The 16,214-nt window shown below is 49.9% G+C and overlaps 1 protein-coding gene across 1 annotated transcript in view; it reads left to right on the top strand.

Moving 5' to 3' along the window:
- Positions 1-16,214, top strand: part of ITPR1 (inositol 1,4,5-trisphosphate receptor type 1) — a 320,598-nt gene that overhangs the window by 232,134 nt on the left and 72,250 nt on the right. Inside the window, exon 45 of the mRNA XM_057554628.1 lies at positions 15,780-15,960. Within this exon, the coding sequence (XP_057410611.1) occupies positions 15,780-15,960 (181 nt within the window). The remainder of the gene's footprint in view (positions 1-15,779; positions 15,961-16,214) is intronic.

Genomic DNA, 16,214 nt, shown 5'->3' with positions numbered 1-16,214 from the left:
AGTTGCATGGGTCCAATGCCAGGGAGTTAATCAGCGCCTCACATCCACTGTGGTGCTTTGCATCCTCCAGAGCAACATCTTCCTCGTCATTGTTGGGAGCCGGTAGGCAGCGCTGGTTATTTGATCTGAGAAGCAAGTGGTCACTGCTTGGTCATGCAGTGAATTCTCTAAGTCAACTTAGGAACCACACGATGGAAGCACGCCCAGTTTTATGATAAGGTATGAGTTTTTCTGTAGTTGCCACTGGTGTCCTTTCTCTGGTCAGAGGTGAACTTGTCCCTAACACAGGAGAGGCTCGTGCTTGGTCACGTTTCTCTTAGTTTTCTGGAATCCATGTTGGGGGGAGTGGAGGGGCAGGAGAGTGAAAGCTGGGGTGCACTGCAAATGGCTGCGGCAAACCCCTCTACTATTTGCGGTTAGTGGCTGCGTGTGTGAGCCGTATGCCTGTCTTATATTTACAGGAGGAAATATCCCATTTAATTTTCTTTTTGCACCAAGAGCCCAAGTGTTCAGAGAACATGGTGTTTTAACACTCCCTCGGTTATCAGCTGCAGAGCGGAGGTTGTATATTGTCACATACAGTTTTCTGAGTGTATTTCTACATTGTTACCTGGCAACATTGCCACGTCGGGGCAGGAGGGTGTATTGGTTCCTACCAGATCCGCGCTGTTTATATTATAGAAGGTCGATGGTGTTTTCCTCACAGGAATTTAGAAGAGGAGAAGGCTTGGGCTAATAGGGCTCAGTTGAGAGATGGGCTGATGTGCTGACCTAGGACCAGGGGTTCAGTGGGGGATGGTGACTCTTGCCCTGCCTGGGTGGATGGCTTGTTGTGTTGTTGACCACCTCCCAGTTCTGATGAGAAGGGAAATCCCATGGTAGGGATGATAGGCACAGCATCCCTTATTGGGGTCACCCTCTGAGCTGCTTATATCCCTATGGGGTCTTCTGTTTAGCGGATAGGATGTGTTAACGGCCCTGTGGTTCAGAATTTGTGTGCCTAGTGGGGCCTCAGGCCATCATAGCACCCATGCCCTGTGTGCTTAACCGCACCCCTTGAAGAGACTTGTGTTCAAAACCCTTGCGTCATGGGTTTGAAAGTCCTCTCGGTTGAAGCCACACGTTCAAGGACTCAGAACATGCTTACAGAGACCAAGGGCATTGAATTCTCCAGCACCTGTAACATTTCTTGAAAAATGCTTGAGAGGGAAAAGTTCCCATGGTAACAGTTTTTTGAAAGAGTCTTGTGGCATCACTAGGTTAGACAAGATAGCAGAGTAATGGGGGTTCAGCAGCACAGCCTGTAAGCACACGCTCCTTTAAAGCTACCTCCCGGTGAAGATGCCAGAACAAGAGTCCGTCCAGCAGCCCCGGCAGCGCTGGAGGCTCTGACTGGGTTGGGGTAGATCTCAGGGCCTCCCGTTGGTGTTTCCCTCTGCACGTCTCACCTCTGTTGGCCTCCCTAAGGAGGAGGCCTTTGCATTCCACTGGCCTCTTACTGTCTTGCCTGTTGAGAAAGAAAAAGACAACTGAGTCTTCCTGGAGGTATTTAGAAACCATCAGATGGCTTTAAATGTATGTATTTTGAGTGCTCTGACCTCCTTTGGAAACCCAAGTCATGTGTTTGGTTTCACACGGCTCTCTGCTCTTGGGTGTTAACACAACTCCTGACATCATCAGAAATGTCCTCAGAGGGCACCACAAGATTCCTTAAAGTTTTGTTCTGCAGCAAGTAGATTTTTTGTTTTTTATACCTGAGGAGGACTTGATCCTGAGGGTTCCGAACTGGGATGGCCCTCCTGAGTGTCCTTAGCGTGGAAATCTATAGTCTACTCTCTAAACTTTAAGATGATCCCTAACTGGCTGAAAGTCCTCAACCCGCAGGCTGAAGAAAACGCTGCAGAAAAAAAAACAAGGTCATGCTGCATTTTTTTGGTAAGCACAGGAATCAACAAAGAGATGTTATATAACTTCTATTTATATCCTCCTTGCTCACTATCTGCAGGCAGACAAGAGTCGCTGAGAAGGGATTTAATGAGCTCTCCGGGTTTGCTCACCTTCCTGAGCTGGTAGGAACCAGCTTGTTCTCAAGTGCGTCAGCAAAGAATCTGGCTGTGGGTGGGCGGCCAGGGTAGGTGGACGGACTTGTTGCCATGGTGTTCTTTAATTCCCCTGTCTCTCAGCCATCTCGCTCCCCCTTCCCTGACTCCTTCCTCTCCCCACCTTTTCTTTTTTCTTTCTTTTTCCCCCCCCAATCTATCCGCTTGCTTGTTTCTCACGCCTAGCTCAGTATTCTTGGAGCCGTCTCCAGAAACAGAATATTTTCCTTTTCCCCCTAAGAGTTCCCCATTGTGTAGCTGTAAGACATCAGAAGGGTTTTGGCTAAGGTGTCTTTTCTCCCACCCTCACCTATTTCTTTGCCTAGGATATTTTTCTTTATTACCAGCCCCTTCATTATAGGGACCTGTCCTGGGAGTCTTCAAGCTCATCCCATAGAAGCTTACCCTTTGCTCTCGGGTTGCCCCTGAACTAGATGGATTGCATTGCCCGTCGGACAGACCATCGCTCTGCCCCAGAGAAGGAGGGCTCTTGGCATTCCCAGAATCCTTCTTGTGCTCTTGCGCTGGGTGGGGTGACACCTCTTATCTCATCTAGCACATTATAAGATGGAACCGCGTGAAAACAAAGGGAGGCGTTTGTCCCACGGTGATAATTCCTGGAGCTTGGGCAACTTGTGTTACCTGAAGGCTGCAGGTTGAGATTACTCAGCCTGCATTAAAAAAAAAATGTGGCTGCTCTGTCCAATTCTCGGCAGGGCAGCAGAACTGCCCTCCTGAGAAGCCCCGGCGGCGGCTCCGGGGGTGCCCACCTGCACCCTGGCTGCCCTGATGGCTTTGCCTTGTTGGTCACATTCCCACCAGAGCGCAGACATTTAAAAGACGTGAGTTAGGGAGGTTATAATGAAATGTTCTTAGAAAAGAATAAGTAGTTCCCGTGAGGATAGGCTTAAAAAAAAACAAAGCCGAAACCCACCCCTGCCTTGCCCAAGAGTTGTGCAATTCTTAATAGCAGTAGCCTGTTTGAATAATCAAAGGCGAGCTGACTTCCCCTTAGTAACTTCTGTTACAGCCATCTGCATAAAATATCCCCAGATTCCAGACCAAGAAGGCAACTTTTTTTCCCCCCACTCTGAGTAACTGGAGGGACTTTCCCTTTGGAACTTTTCCAGTCGAGCTAACTTCATGGTTGAGAATACTTTCTCATTAGAAACTGCCAGCGGCTAGAGTCCTGACATGGGGGCCTTAAAGACATGTCACTCACAAGCCTGGACCCAGAGCCCTGTGAGAACCTAAGTGACATTCACAGCTGGCATCGGCACTTCTGCCATGACCCTCCTTCTCACTGAGAAATCTATGCCCACGTGCACTTCCTGAGTCCTCTAAGTTCCTTTGTGAAAGTGTCAGAGCCTCTCTTGATGTTTCTCCCAGTTACCTTTGCCTGGGTTTTAAATTTGTCATCAAGATGTCCCAGATGCCAGAGGGGAGAGTCCTGTAAACCATCTGATATCTTCAAGCCACTTGTTTCCCTTTGAATTCAGGACTTAAAAATTTATATCGCTGTTGGAGGAGGACGGTGCTTCAGTGGCCCTCACCATACGGTGTTTGAAAAACGTGTTTTCATTAGCCTCCTTGCAACACAAGCCCACAAACTGTTCAGCCCCGAGCTTGTAGTTATCAAGTCAGGGGTGGGAGCCAGGTTCTGAGATGGAAGGTCTACGAATGATTGTCCTTCTCGCCCCACCTTTAATAATGCAAGTGTCAGCGAGGCCAGAGTAGTTAACAGTTAACGACATGGATTAGGACCCCCAGCCAGCCTGAGCCCACCACGGAGGCCTGGGCACAAACCTGATGAGCCTCCGAGAGGTGGGAACACCGCGTTAGCCTCTTTCAGCTGGTCTTTGGCATTCGGCGTTTTCCCCGCTGGGCAGGACTTTGAGCTTTCACGGACAGGGATCTTCTGGTTATCGAGTTACACTTCAGCTGCCGTGGATGCAAAGCTGGACTCGATTTAAGTTTTGCAGGTTGGCACGTCCCTCGGGACTACTGTGCGTTCATTAACATAGCAGGTATTGATGGAGCACCTGCTGGGTGCCAGGCACTGGCTGAGGTGGCCGTGATGCAGTCCGGACTGAGATCATAGAGGGCCTGCCCTCGAGGAGGTTATAGTCTAGCAGGGGAGATGGATCGTAAGCCAGTTAACAGTTAAATAAGGGAGAAGCGTGAAGAGGGAAGAGTGTCCTGGAGAAGCCACTTAGGGTGGTCAGAGGAGGCTTCTCCAGGGAGATGCATTTAAGCCCAGACTTAGCAGACGAGAAGAGAACCAGTGGCGTGAAAAGCAGAGGGCAGGAGTGTTCAGACAGGTGGGTTGGCATGAGCCAACATATTGCAGGACCTGAAGGAAGCCAGCGTGGTTGGAGCATAGCACTGCGGGGGTGGGCAGGGGCGCGGGGCATGAGACCACTGCTCGACCCAGGTACTGAGCTTATCATCAGGTGGGAGGCTGAAATTAGGTGATCTCCACGGCCCCTGCCAAGCCCTAGTCAGTGCTTCTAAAGGGCACCAAGTTGGCTCGGGCTGTAACCTACTTGGATACACGTTACTGATGCCAGAGCCATAATCTATTAAGCAGCACTTACACAGATGAGTGCTGTGTAATTTTATCCCGCCATCTCCATCCGTCTGGCCATCTGTACGTTTTACTCTTGGATCCCAAGGATGTTCTCTGCAGCCATATGGGCCCCCGGATGGGCCAGTACCCAGTGAAATGGACCTGCTGGGTTGGGAGGACTGAAAGTCCTGGAGCGTGTCCTTTGGGGTTCAGACCAGGACTGAGACCTGAGAGGTCATTTGATCGAGCAGAGGACAGCGGGTGATGGTGAGCCCTCCTTCAGGAAGGTGCTCGCTTTGCTTGATGTTTTGCTGTTTGCCAGCCAACGTCCTTGCCCCCGACAGGCCAGGGTATATTTATTTCTTTTTGGATGTTATCCGTCGAGCAGGTGTGTCACAGTTCGGTTTGTTGAGAGCGGGGAAGGGAAGGTGTCTGGTACAGAACACCTATCAGGTGCAGGCCCTGTGCTGTACCTTCTTGATTCCATCCTCCAGATCTCTTGGGTGGCACTTCCCCTCCTCCTTCCTCCGTTACAGATGAGGAAACCGAGGCTGCAGGTTAATAAATGCCCTGTCCATACCTGCCCGGTTCCTCAGTCACCCCTGTCCATCTGTTTGTACCTTGCTGAGTGTGCAGGACGTGGAGCCCTTTCTCTGAGCCCCTGCTGCTCTCCGTACAAACACAGAGAATGGGTGCGCAAAGGATTCTTCTTGACGTCGACATAAAGCTCAAGTTGGATGCCCTGGGGAACCTTGGTGATTTTAGGGCAGAAAATGTCCGTCAGTGTTGATTGATTGGCCCTCAGGTAACCAGGATAGAAATAAGACCAAAGAGCGAAGGTCTTATCCTCCGACTCCTGTGTCAGTTCTTTCTTGATAACGCGGATGGAACCCCCAAGTGAAGCGGGAAGGGACAGCAGCTGCCTCGCCCCTAGGCTCTGGGCAGGGGACCCACCTGAGCCCTCCTTTGCTGATGCCCGGGGTGCGTTTCTTGCTGATGGAGTTTTCGCAGCACCTCTTGCATCGTTCTTTTCAGGTCTCATGATACACATTGGAGGCTCACTGAGAAGGCCTCTGTCCCCCTGTCACAGATCCCGCAGCAAGGCTGTGGGCGAGCTGACACGAGACCTGAGAGTGTCACCTGAACCACCAGAAGGCACTTGCGTTAAATCATAGAGTCAGTCCTGGAGGGCACCCTTGGAGACTAGTGTGCGTCTCCAACAGCCCCAGACGTGCACTGATACTGATTTTCTTCTTCTCTAGTTGAGTGGATGTCTATAGACCGAGATTCCAAAAACCTCCCTGAGTACTTTAACACAAGTCGTCCCTGAGGTCTAACCAAAGTCTCGTCTGCTTCACAGTGCCTTTCTTTTTTATAAACCTCATGTTGGCTTGTAGAGCAACCAAACTACCTTCTTGTACTTAAAGAAATTTCCCAAGGAGGTCCCTGCCGCAGTCTCCCGTCGCTTCAGGCAAATTTGGGGTTGCTTCTGTTTCCCATCTTACTGGTCATCACTGTTTTTCTCTGGAGGCGCTTTGTTTTCCTGCCTGTGGCTGGAAGGGACAGACGGCTGTGCCAGTGCACCCCACAAAGTGTGCTGGCCTTTGGCTTCTGTAAGGAGGTTTGAGAATTGAACCCAGAGAAAATTTGGAGTCCCCTTACCTTCTTGTCCCTGGGTCTTCTAGAATGAAGGCTGACCTGCCTCCCTGAAATCTGTGTGATTTTACTCTTAAATATTGCTAGAGATGTTATTGCTGACAGTTTACCTACACATCCAGGGGCTTTGTAAGATAACACCTTCAAAAAATTTTGTTTTAGGAAGTACAGTTTGTTGGTTGAGGTGTCATGGATGCGTATGTGGGAAGCTGTCATGATCCTCACGGGGGAGCGGGGACCAGACTGCTTACCAGATCGGGCAGACTTTCCCGGCCAGTGCTGTTTCCTGTGGGCCCCGGGGGACAGGTACGGAGAGGTGTTAAGCTCTCAGGTCTCAGAAGAAAAGTGGTTCTTAGGGAACAGGTGGGACTTTGCTGCTTGCTAAAACCAGAGTTAACTCACCTTGAAAAGCATCATGAAGATCCAGGGCTTTGGTATTGACCTTGGAGCTCAGGCCCTTCCCTGGAGCCCAGTGCCCAGATTAATTTGGTCTTCCTTGTCCTCCAGCCCCTCTCTCAGGCCTTGGGGATCAGCAACGAGCATACGGTGGCCTCCGTCCAGCCCTGGCAGGGAACAGGAGTTGAAACATGCTGTTTATGTCTGAGTTATCAAGAGATGGCTCTACAGTTTGGATGAGGGAGGAACTCTTTTCAGAAAAAGGAAGTTGAAATGTCAGTGCCTTTACAACCCATACTTTGTTCACTTCATCACCTCCTTCTTTTCTGTTTTAAAGTTTATATTATTTCTGAACTCATTAAAGCTGGCAACATCCTCAGAGACATTGGTGAGCTGAGACTTGCAGGTGTTTACTGGTTGAAACCCATCAAACCTTGCTAAAAAAATGTCCTTAGAGTGAGTGATCATTTATACCAGGAGAGTGTTTGATTCTTAATGCCCTCTTCACTAATTATTAGATTCTTTTCAAATATCATACTTTTCCTGAAGTCAAGAATAGTTGAAGATCTTGGAAAAACAGTTCATGCTGAAAGGCTTGGGCCTGTCCAGGGGGAGGGTCTGACACCATTCTGCCTCGGGTGTATTACACTTTGAGAAGTGGAAGCAAAAACATTTGTCTCTGTGTCTAACGGAATCTGAATGGCGTCTGTAACTAGTGGAATTCCAGCCGGATTTTTTTTTTAACTTCCTTCATTGTGACAGTTACTGGGAAAGGCACTTCAGTGTGTTTTTGCTGTCAGTTTACAGGCCATCGTGAACTACCAGTACGAGCTGGGCTTGTTTATCTTTGGATGTTTTGGGGACGCTAGACTTTGGTCATCACATAACACCCAGCACATTAGTCAATCCACCTATCTTACCTGCTAACTGATTTCCTTTGAAAGTGGTATTGATAGATTATACACCCTGCATTTGAGTAGCTTCCCGTAGTAATCAAAGTGCGTTTCACATAGTGTTTCATAACTGCAACCTTGATGGACCCCCTCCATGTGATGCACACAAGGCAGGTGGTAAGAGTCATGTTTTTCAGATAAGGAACCTAGGGCACAAATCCAGTTAAGCAAATTGCCCAAGTTCACGTAGCTGGTTATCAAGGAGCAATGGCTAAAATTCAGGTTTCCAGACTTGCAGTTCTCCAGGCTCCTGTGCCTAAAGCATGTGTGTTTTATCACCTGGTTCCTGGTACATCATCTTTGGGTTTTGATTGTTGTCATGGGTTTCTAAGAAAGGGACTCAAGACCTACGGGGGTCATTGAGTGACAGTGGTTCGGTGAACAACCTGTAACCCCCAGCCCCGGCAAAGCTTCAACTAGCAAAAGAGGCTTGTTTGGGAGCCGAGATTAACAAGAGCATCAGGCCTTGCAGGAAAGTTGGGGCATTCACGTGTGTTCCTACCATGGCTATTCTTTCCTGTGAGAAGAGTCTGTGAGACTCTTTGCTGTGCAGCTGAGAGACCTGGGCTGGTGGGTAGGGAGTGCATTATAAAAAACCAAAAGGTGTTTGGAGTTTGACACACTCTTGCTCAGGTGAGAGGTGTTGAACAAAGCAGAGGCGTTGAGAGCATGGGCTGAGGTGTCAGACCAGTGGGGCTTGAGTCCTGGGGCACCACCACCACTTCCTAGCTGTATGACTTGGCAAGTTATTTAACCTCTTTGAGCCTCAGTTTCCTCATCTGTAAAGTGGGGATAGTGGTAGCCCCTACCTCATGGGATAGTTAGAAGGGTTAATGAGATACTGTATACAAAGCACTTAAGTAGGTGCCAAGCAAATCAGAAGGCTTCAATTATTGTTCACTGTAATGTACAGATCAGGGGTCCCCAGGAAGTGATGAAGTCTCAGTTAATCACAGGTATAGGAAGAGAACCCCACAAGGTAAACCCCACAGTTGGGTAGCCATTGCTGTCACTCTGTCACCCACAGAGCCTCTGAACAAGCTGGACAGGAATGGCTTGGTCTGTTTGGGGACATCCCTTCAAGTCCTGGAGACTCCAGGGCCGAGGCCGAGGTCCCTGAGTGCCAGAGGCAGAGTAAAAAGAGAAAAAGACTCCAGGGAGGAATTTCCATCTGCTCCTGGAAGCACAAGGATTCAGCACTGTTCAGCAGTCACATTTTTCAAATTCTTGCATTTAGCCTGAGAACTTAATTCATTCTGCCGCAGATAAGTGAGCACGCAGAGTGAATGTCATGGGCTGTGTACCAGGCGGTCAGCTAGAAAAGCTCATTCTCTGGAGTCTCTGAAGGCTCAGTGTGAGGGTTTCTAGAAGGTGGACTGCTGCTGGGTGAAATGCTCTCCTTTGGGGAAGGATCAAAGTCTCGAAGCTGTCCCAGGAGCGCCGGGGACTGCTCCCCCCATACCATCCCCTCTCCCGCCAGACCTGTCCTGGATCACCTCCACCTCTGCTTCCTGCTGCTGCCACTTCCTTTATCTGAGAAGCTCGGAAAGGGCCCCTCCCGTGTCCCTGCAGGTGCAGGCTGGCTCTGGGTTCCAAGGTTCCAAGACTGTCTTTGCCCTCCTTCCCCCAGGTCTCTGAATTCTGGGGAAGATGGCTTTTCAATAAGGTGCTGATTCGCTCACCTTCCCTGTTGTATGTCCAGCACATGGCGAAGGCCCGTGGCTCCCATTCTTCTCCCCCCCACCCCGTCCTGCACGCTTCCGGCCTATTGTTCAGAGGAGCTGCCCGTTGTCTGCTGGCCCCTAACTTCGGGCCGCCTCTGGTTTCAAGGAGCTGGGTGGACCTGTCATAAATCACGCTCTGTTCCTTTGCAAGGACTTGGCTGGGCATAGAAGGTGGCTGCCAGGCTAATCAAGGGATCTCTTATTATTTCCAAGAGTGATCTGAAAGGGTGGTTTCCTTATTATTTTAAACTAAGACCTCAGTTCTTAAGTCGCCATACAGCTCAAGCAGCCCGAGGAGGGCAAACTGTGTCCGCTCAACAGTTATCTGAGAGCAGGAATGAAATTCAAGCTGCTTGCTGTGTCACCCAGCCACCACCAAGCCTGGGCAAAGGGACTGGCTCGAGCAGGCAGGAGACGTGGGCTCTGTGTGGCCTTGAGATGTCTGTTTCCCCCCTGGGCCTCAGTTTCCCCCTCTGTAAAATGTGAAGGGCTGGACTAAATGGGTAGTTCCCGAACAGCGTTCTGTGGAGCCCTGGCGTTGCAAGGAGGAGTTGCGGTGATGTGAGGGCCATCCTCCCTGCTGTGTTTCAGGCTGAGCAGTTCTGCCTGTATCTCTCTTATACCCGGGTCCTTATGGAAGATGGTGTTAGGGGACGGAGGAGGAGCAGGGTTTCCCTGCTGGGAAAAACATCTGGAATTGTCTGGAACAGAGTGCTTCCAGCTTTAACCTTCTGTGATCCGTATTTTCTGTTTTGTGGGGATTGTTTTTAAGCCTGGCTTACAGTGACCATACCTGGGCCCCCTCCCACCTCTGTCCCCCAGAACTTCCATGGAGGTGGCCACTGCAGGTGGTCACTTTCTCACCTGGCCCAACCCCGGCTTCCTTCCCTAAGGCCACTCCAAACGTGGACCTGTTGTCCGTGATGTTGGCATTGACGCTGTGTCTGCCCCCAAACCCACCCTCGTTTTTTTTGGAGTTGCCTGCCTATCACTGGGGCTGGTGTTCCGTGTGATCACTAAGAAGGCAGGCGGTGCACAGGGCCTTGAGTGCAGAGGCAGGGAGCGGGCGTGGCTCTGCCACACGTCAGCTGACCTCTCCTGACCCCAGCTCTCCTGTCTATAACGTGATGGATTTATGAATGGTGATATCTATCTTGGCAATCTCCTAAAACGCTGATGAGACAGCTTATGTGAAGAGGGCTTTGGAATCACATGCGATTTGGAGATAAGCAGAGGGTGAAGAAAGATGGGCCAGGAGGGCGGCAGACGCAGATCCCTCTGCAGGGGGAGATGGCCTCTGAGGGTGTCCCCTTGTCTGGACAGCCTTGACAAAGTTCTCTAGCCTTCGGGTAACAAAGCAGTTTTTTTTTTCCTTCTCTTTCTTTTTATTGTGATATGATTTACACACAATAATATGTAGAGATTTTAAGTGTACAATTTGATCAGATTTGACAAATGTTTATACCTGTCCTATTTGTTTTCAGTGGCTGCTGTAACGAATTACTAAAGTCTTAGTGGCTTAAGACAGCCAGATTTTTTTATCTTACAAGTTCGACATGAGTCTTAACTAGACTAAAAATCAAGGTGTCAGCGGGGCTGCATTCCTTTCTGGAGGCTCCAGGGGAGAATCCGTTTCCCTGCCTTTCCCAGTTTCTAGAAGCCCCTTGGCTGTGGCCCCTTCCTCATCTTCAAAGCCAGCGATGCTGAATGACGTCCTTCTCACACCCTATCACTCTACCCTCCTCTTCTACTTTTAGGAACCCTTGTGATGACACTAGCCCCTCTGAATAATCCAGCATAATCTCCCTATTTTAAGGTTAGCAACCTTAATTCCATCTGCAGCCTTATTCCCCTTTGCCACGTGAGGTGACATATTCACAAGTCCCAGGGATTAGGGTCTGGACATCTTTTCAGGGGTGGGGCCGCATTATTCTCGCTACCACACCTGTGTGACCTCCACCCCAATCAAGACATTTTCTTCACTCCAGAAAGTTCTCTTGTTTCCCTTTTAGTCACTTCCCATTCACCCGCCCCCCGTTTTGCTTTCTCTTACCTGGGACTAATGTTACCTCCTCTAGGCCAGGTTTATTTGGAAGTGGGTGCTCAAACCTGCTGGGTGGGGTGGAGTGCAAAGTTTGGAGAAGTGAAACAGTCTCTCCATGGTTCTTGGCTCTAGGTTTTGGGGGTGGAGGTTGGGGTGTGATTCACTGAAATACGCCCATGAAGGGAGGTAGACCAGTGCCCACAAAGAGCCTGAGGTGGGTCGGGGCCGAGTCCCCGCCTGCTCTGGTCTGAGGTCCCACCCGCTTCTGGGGAAACAGTCCTGAGGAGGGCGACCCCTTCCCGCCCGCAGGTCCTCCGAGCACACTGTGACGGAAGCAGGTGGAATGAACAGGTCTGTGAGCCGGGTGCGGGGCCTGGTCTCACCGAGTCCAGATGACACCAGGCACCAGGGAGGGGCAGCGAGGGTCTCCAGGAGCCCCTGGCCCGGGCCTGCTCCGCGGCCCCCACGCCTTCCCCCGGCACAGCCCCTGACTGGGGACTGGGGGTCCTTAGTTCCTCCACATGCCTCTGTTTTCACTTCTCCTCCCGTACGAGGTACCAGCACTTCCCCTCTGGAGCCCAGATGTCTTCCTTCCAGGGCGTCTGCTGAGCTGCTCCGTTGGGGCCCCTGCAGCCCCGCTGTCACCCCTCCTCGCTGCTCTGCCACTTCCCAGGCCCGTGCCTCTCACGGCGTCCTGGGAAGGCGACGTTTGTCACAGTGTGGGCTTCTCAGGCGTGCTCCACACCTGATGCACATTATCTTAAAGACCCAAAAGGGTCTCCTGATTTCAAAAAGGAGTAATAGTATCAACTGCTTCATCAGGGGCTGTGTGTGAGGTGACACGCACAAAGGTGCACCCCAAGTTCCCAGCACCTCGTCGGGTCAGCCGTTGGGAGTGTTGCTATGATTATCTCAGGTCTTCATAACCACCTGTGAAGGGCACACCCTGTTATGGTGCCCATTTTGCAGATGAGAAGATTTGGGTTTCGGAGACGTTGTCACTTTCTGAGGTGACACTGGCTCGTGAGTGGTGGAGCCGAAGGCCCGTCTCTCTGGCAGTTCTCACCACTTAGCTGCTTGGGTGATGCCTTTGCTGGGCGGTTTTCACATGATACTCATGTCATGGTAGTACGAAACCAACAGAGTCAGCGGGCACTGGGCTAAGCACATTGTGTGCACCTTGGCAGCCCTTCCACGTGGGTTCAGAGAGGTTGAGTAATTTGCCCAGGGTCACAGAGCCAGTGGATGAGGGACCCCAGCCTTGAACCCAGGAGGTCCAACTGGAAAGCCTGCCCAACTAACCCCTCCGTTAAGAGACGTTTCCTCCCTTCGAAGCACTGGTGGTATCTCTCCTCTTGATTCTTACTAAGAGGTGTGATGGAGTTGGCCTCTCATTTCAGCTTGACGGCCGGGTACCTCGGAGCCGAGCCCAAGACTCCCGGAATCACCTCTCCCCTCCTCCAGACCCCATCCTTGCTTGATGTCGGTTTTCTGTGCTTACTCATGTCACCGTACCCCGCTGTCCACTCTACCGTTTTCTTGACCACGTTCTGTTTATAAAGCAGCTTCAAATCCTTGAGGGACGGAGACTGTTATAAACAGTGCAAAATAAATATACTGGCCGTTGCGGAAACATATGTAGAAGCCTATAATCCTCGGTGCCTTGCCCTTCTCTCATTTTTATAAGAGGTGTCCTTGCCCTGACCCTGTCAGGTGACAGGGGCTGGGTTAACCAGCTAGACGTGAAGCAGTGCCTTTGTAGCAGGTGATGGGTGGGTGTGTACTCTTGCACTCTTACCGATGACAGATGGCAGGCTTTGGCTCTTTATTTATTTACTTATTTACTTAAAGTGCACTTGTTTTCTCGAATGACCGGAGTGTCCAAGGATGCTTTTTAAGTTGCCTCCATGCCATGAGGAGACCTAAGGGGCAGCAACTGAAGTTCATTGCCCCGAGCAGCTGCCTCCTCGTGCGGTCCCCTCCTGACCCCGTGTGCGTGAAGATGCTGTGTGACGCCTCTTAGTACAAAACGTAATCACTGTGTTTAGGTGGCTATGGGTTGAGGTCTTAGTCCCCCGCACATCTCCTCTTGTTTGTCTGCAGAAGCACTGGCTCTCAAAGAAGTGAACAGTTGGAACTTGGTTTCTCGCGTTAGAGGATATGAGAAATAGGAATCTACAGTATGGTGGGAATTTATTTCTGCCGCGGCCACTGAATATAAGTAGGGTCTGATGGGGGCGGGGTAGCGAGTCAAGTGGAGCCATAAAGTGTTGGGTTGTATTCATTCTTTCATCAAATCGTTATAGAGCGCCTTCTACGTGCTGGGCCTCTTCTGGGTGCTCTGACGACAGCTGTGAACCATATAGGTGACGCTCCTGCCCTCTTGGAGCTTACACTCTGCCCAAGACAGACAGTAAGTAGGTGAACAGTAAATACAAGTGTCGTTTCAGGGGCCAGTTGCTATGAAGAATAAAATAGAGCATGTGAGAATAAACAACTGGCATGGCTGCTGCGTTAGTAGGATGGTCAGGGGTGGTTTTCTCGAGTCGGTGATGTTAATGCTGTGACTGAAAGATGAGGGCCCTCCAGCCATGGGAAGAGCCAGGAAGAACAGGGCAGTGGCGCTGAGTGTCTGCTACTGTTTGCCAGCACTCCGTTGAGTCAGTGGTTAAAAGGCCATTTTAGTGAAAGTCATTAGGGTGACTATTGAATGACTGTGTCTTTTTCCTACCAAGCCGCCAGTTTCATGGGGCGCAGGCCTCTTTTTGCTCAGCATTGTTTCTCCTATAATGGGCGTAATCCCTGACTCATGACAGGTGCACGGTAAATAGTGGATGGACGGATGGACAAATGGAAGCCTAAAAGAAAACAGAGAGAAGTCAAGGGCAGTGGAGCACACTAGAGACTCGAGCTTGGTTCACAGAGTGGGAGGGTTGGAGGACTCAGTGACACACGGAATGACGAGGCCGAGCAGGAGGCAGGCAGTGACTTGTGAACTGGCATTTGGGAGTGGCTGGAGGAGAAAAGACAGAACCAGCGAGCACAAGTAGGAAGGCTGGATCCTGTGTTGTATGTAAGAAACAACCAGAGGGAAAGAAGAACAGGGAGAGGGAAAAGAAAGGGCACAATCAAGAAGAGCTTGGTGGGCCAATGAGGCAGATATTTGTCAGGGTAGCACATGGGCTAGTGGCTAGAAGAAGGGTCACAGTGACTGAAGTTGCATGTTGGCAGATGGAAACATGGTGGCCGTCAGGGCGGGGGCAGGTGCTGAATCAAGCACTGGGTGTGGCGGGGTGAGAGATGGAGCAGTTAAGGGGCTTCACAAGGCTGGTGAGATGTTTTTTTCTGGGATTGCAAGCCTAGGGTTACCTTCTGTAGGGAAGTGCCATCTTTCCAAATGGGGGAGGATATGAAATTGGCAGAAAGCTCCAACTGGGAGAAGCAAATATATTGTTTGGAGTCTTGTTTTATTCCTCTGGAAATTGACCGTATTGTATTTTTATGTAAATAATTCACAACAGCGTGGTATTTGTAAAGGGGTGAAAAGAGAATGCTCACAAATGAAGTTGAGATACCATATTGTGTTTTTATATCAACAATGTATACTATTGCTTGCAGTGGGTCCAAAAACAAATGTGTATTCAAGACGTGAGCTACCTGTTGTTAATTGTTAGCTTTTTCATCTAACCACCCTTTACCTGCCCTTTAAAACCTGATTCGAAAATCACCTTTTTCACGACAATTTTGGGATCACTCCAGCCCAATGTCATCCTTGCCAGCTCTGAGCTTCTATAATATAATTGTCTGTGTAGCTTCTGGAGCACGTTTTACGCATTTAAGCCCTCTTTATGGGCGTGTCATGCTAACCTGGTGTGGAGCCCTATGGGGGCAGGTAGCACGTCTTACTCATCTGTATATATTCACAAGGCTTTGCAAAGACGAGGGCTCATAGAAGTCCTTAAACACATGACTGGCCCTGCAACAATCACCAAAAATGCATTCTGTTTCCATTGTTAGTGGAGTTGATTTATATGTGTGTAGGGGGTTGTGCTTCATTGGCTGAAATCTGCCCAGCACCCCTTAGCATGCATCCCAAGCCTATATGACTGATTCAGCCAAGGAATGGCAGTTTGCTTTTAAAGGCTCTGTGTAGAAAACCTCAGGCTGTAGAAGCCAGAGAATGACAGTGCATGGAACAGTGTTTAACCCTGGTCCAAAGTTAGACTGTTTTTGAGGTTTTGTGTCTGGCTCTGATCTCCACGAGGTTTTGGTGTCCTGAGTGGGATTCAGTAACTGGTGTGTCACAGTGTTGAAAAAGCTGTGGGTTTTCCTTGGCAGCACTCCTTTTTCTGCCGGTTGACAGAAGATAAGAAGTCGGAGAAATTCTTCAAGGTCTTCTATGACCGAATGAAGGTGGCCCAGCAAGAAATCAAGGCAACGGTGACAGTGAACACCAGTGACTTGGGAAATAAAAAGAAAGATGATGAGGTAGACAGGGACGCCCCATCACGGAAAAAAGGTAAATGCACCCCTGCATGCAGCTCTTCAGTCAGCTGGATTGTGAACATGGGAGGAATGCCTGGTTTTCCTTTAGTTTTTACACGACTTCTAGACTCCAGACTGTTTTCTGACTGGGGCTTTCAGAAGAAGAAAACCAATCCGGTTGTGATATAATTCTTCCTGTGTAACCTGAACTGAATTCCTGCTGTTTTAGAAGCTCCTCCCACTGTTTAATAAACTAACATACATTCTTCTTTGTCAAACTCAAGGTTT

This window comes from Balaenoptera acutorostrata, chromosome 10 (assembly GCF_949987535.1).
Source record: "Balaenoptera acutorostrata chromosome 10, mBalAcu1.1, whole genome shotgun sequence".
Taxonomy (NCBI): Eukaryota; Metazoa; Chordata; class Mammalia; order Artiodactyla; family Balaenopteridae; genus Balaenoptera; species Balaenoptera acutorostrata.
Note: the sequence above shows the minus strand (reverse complement) of the source record. Positions and strands in the feature narration are given on the sequence as shown.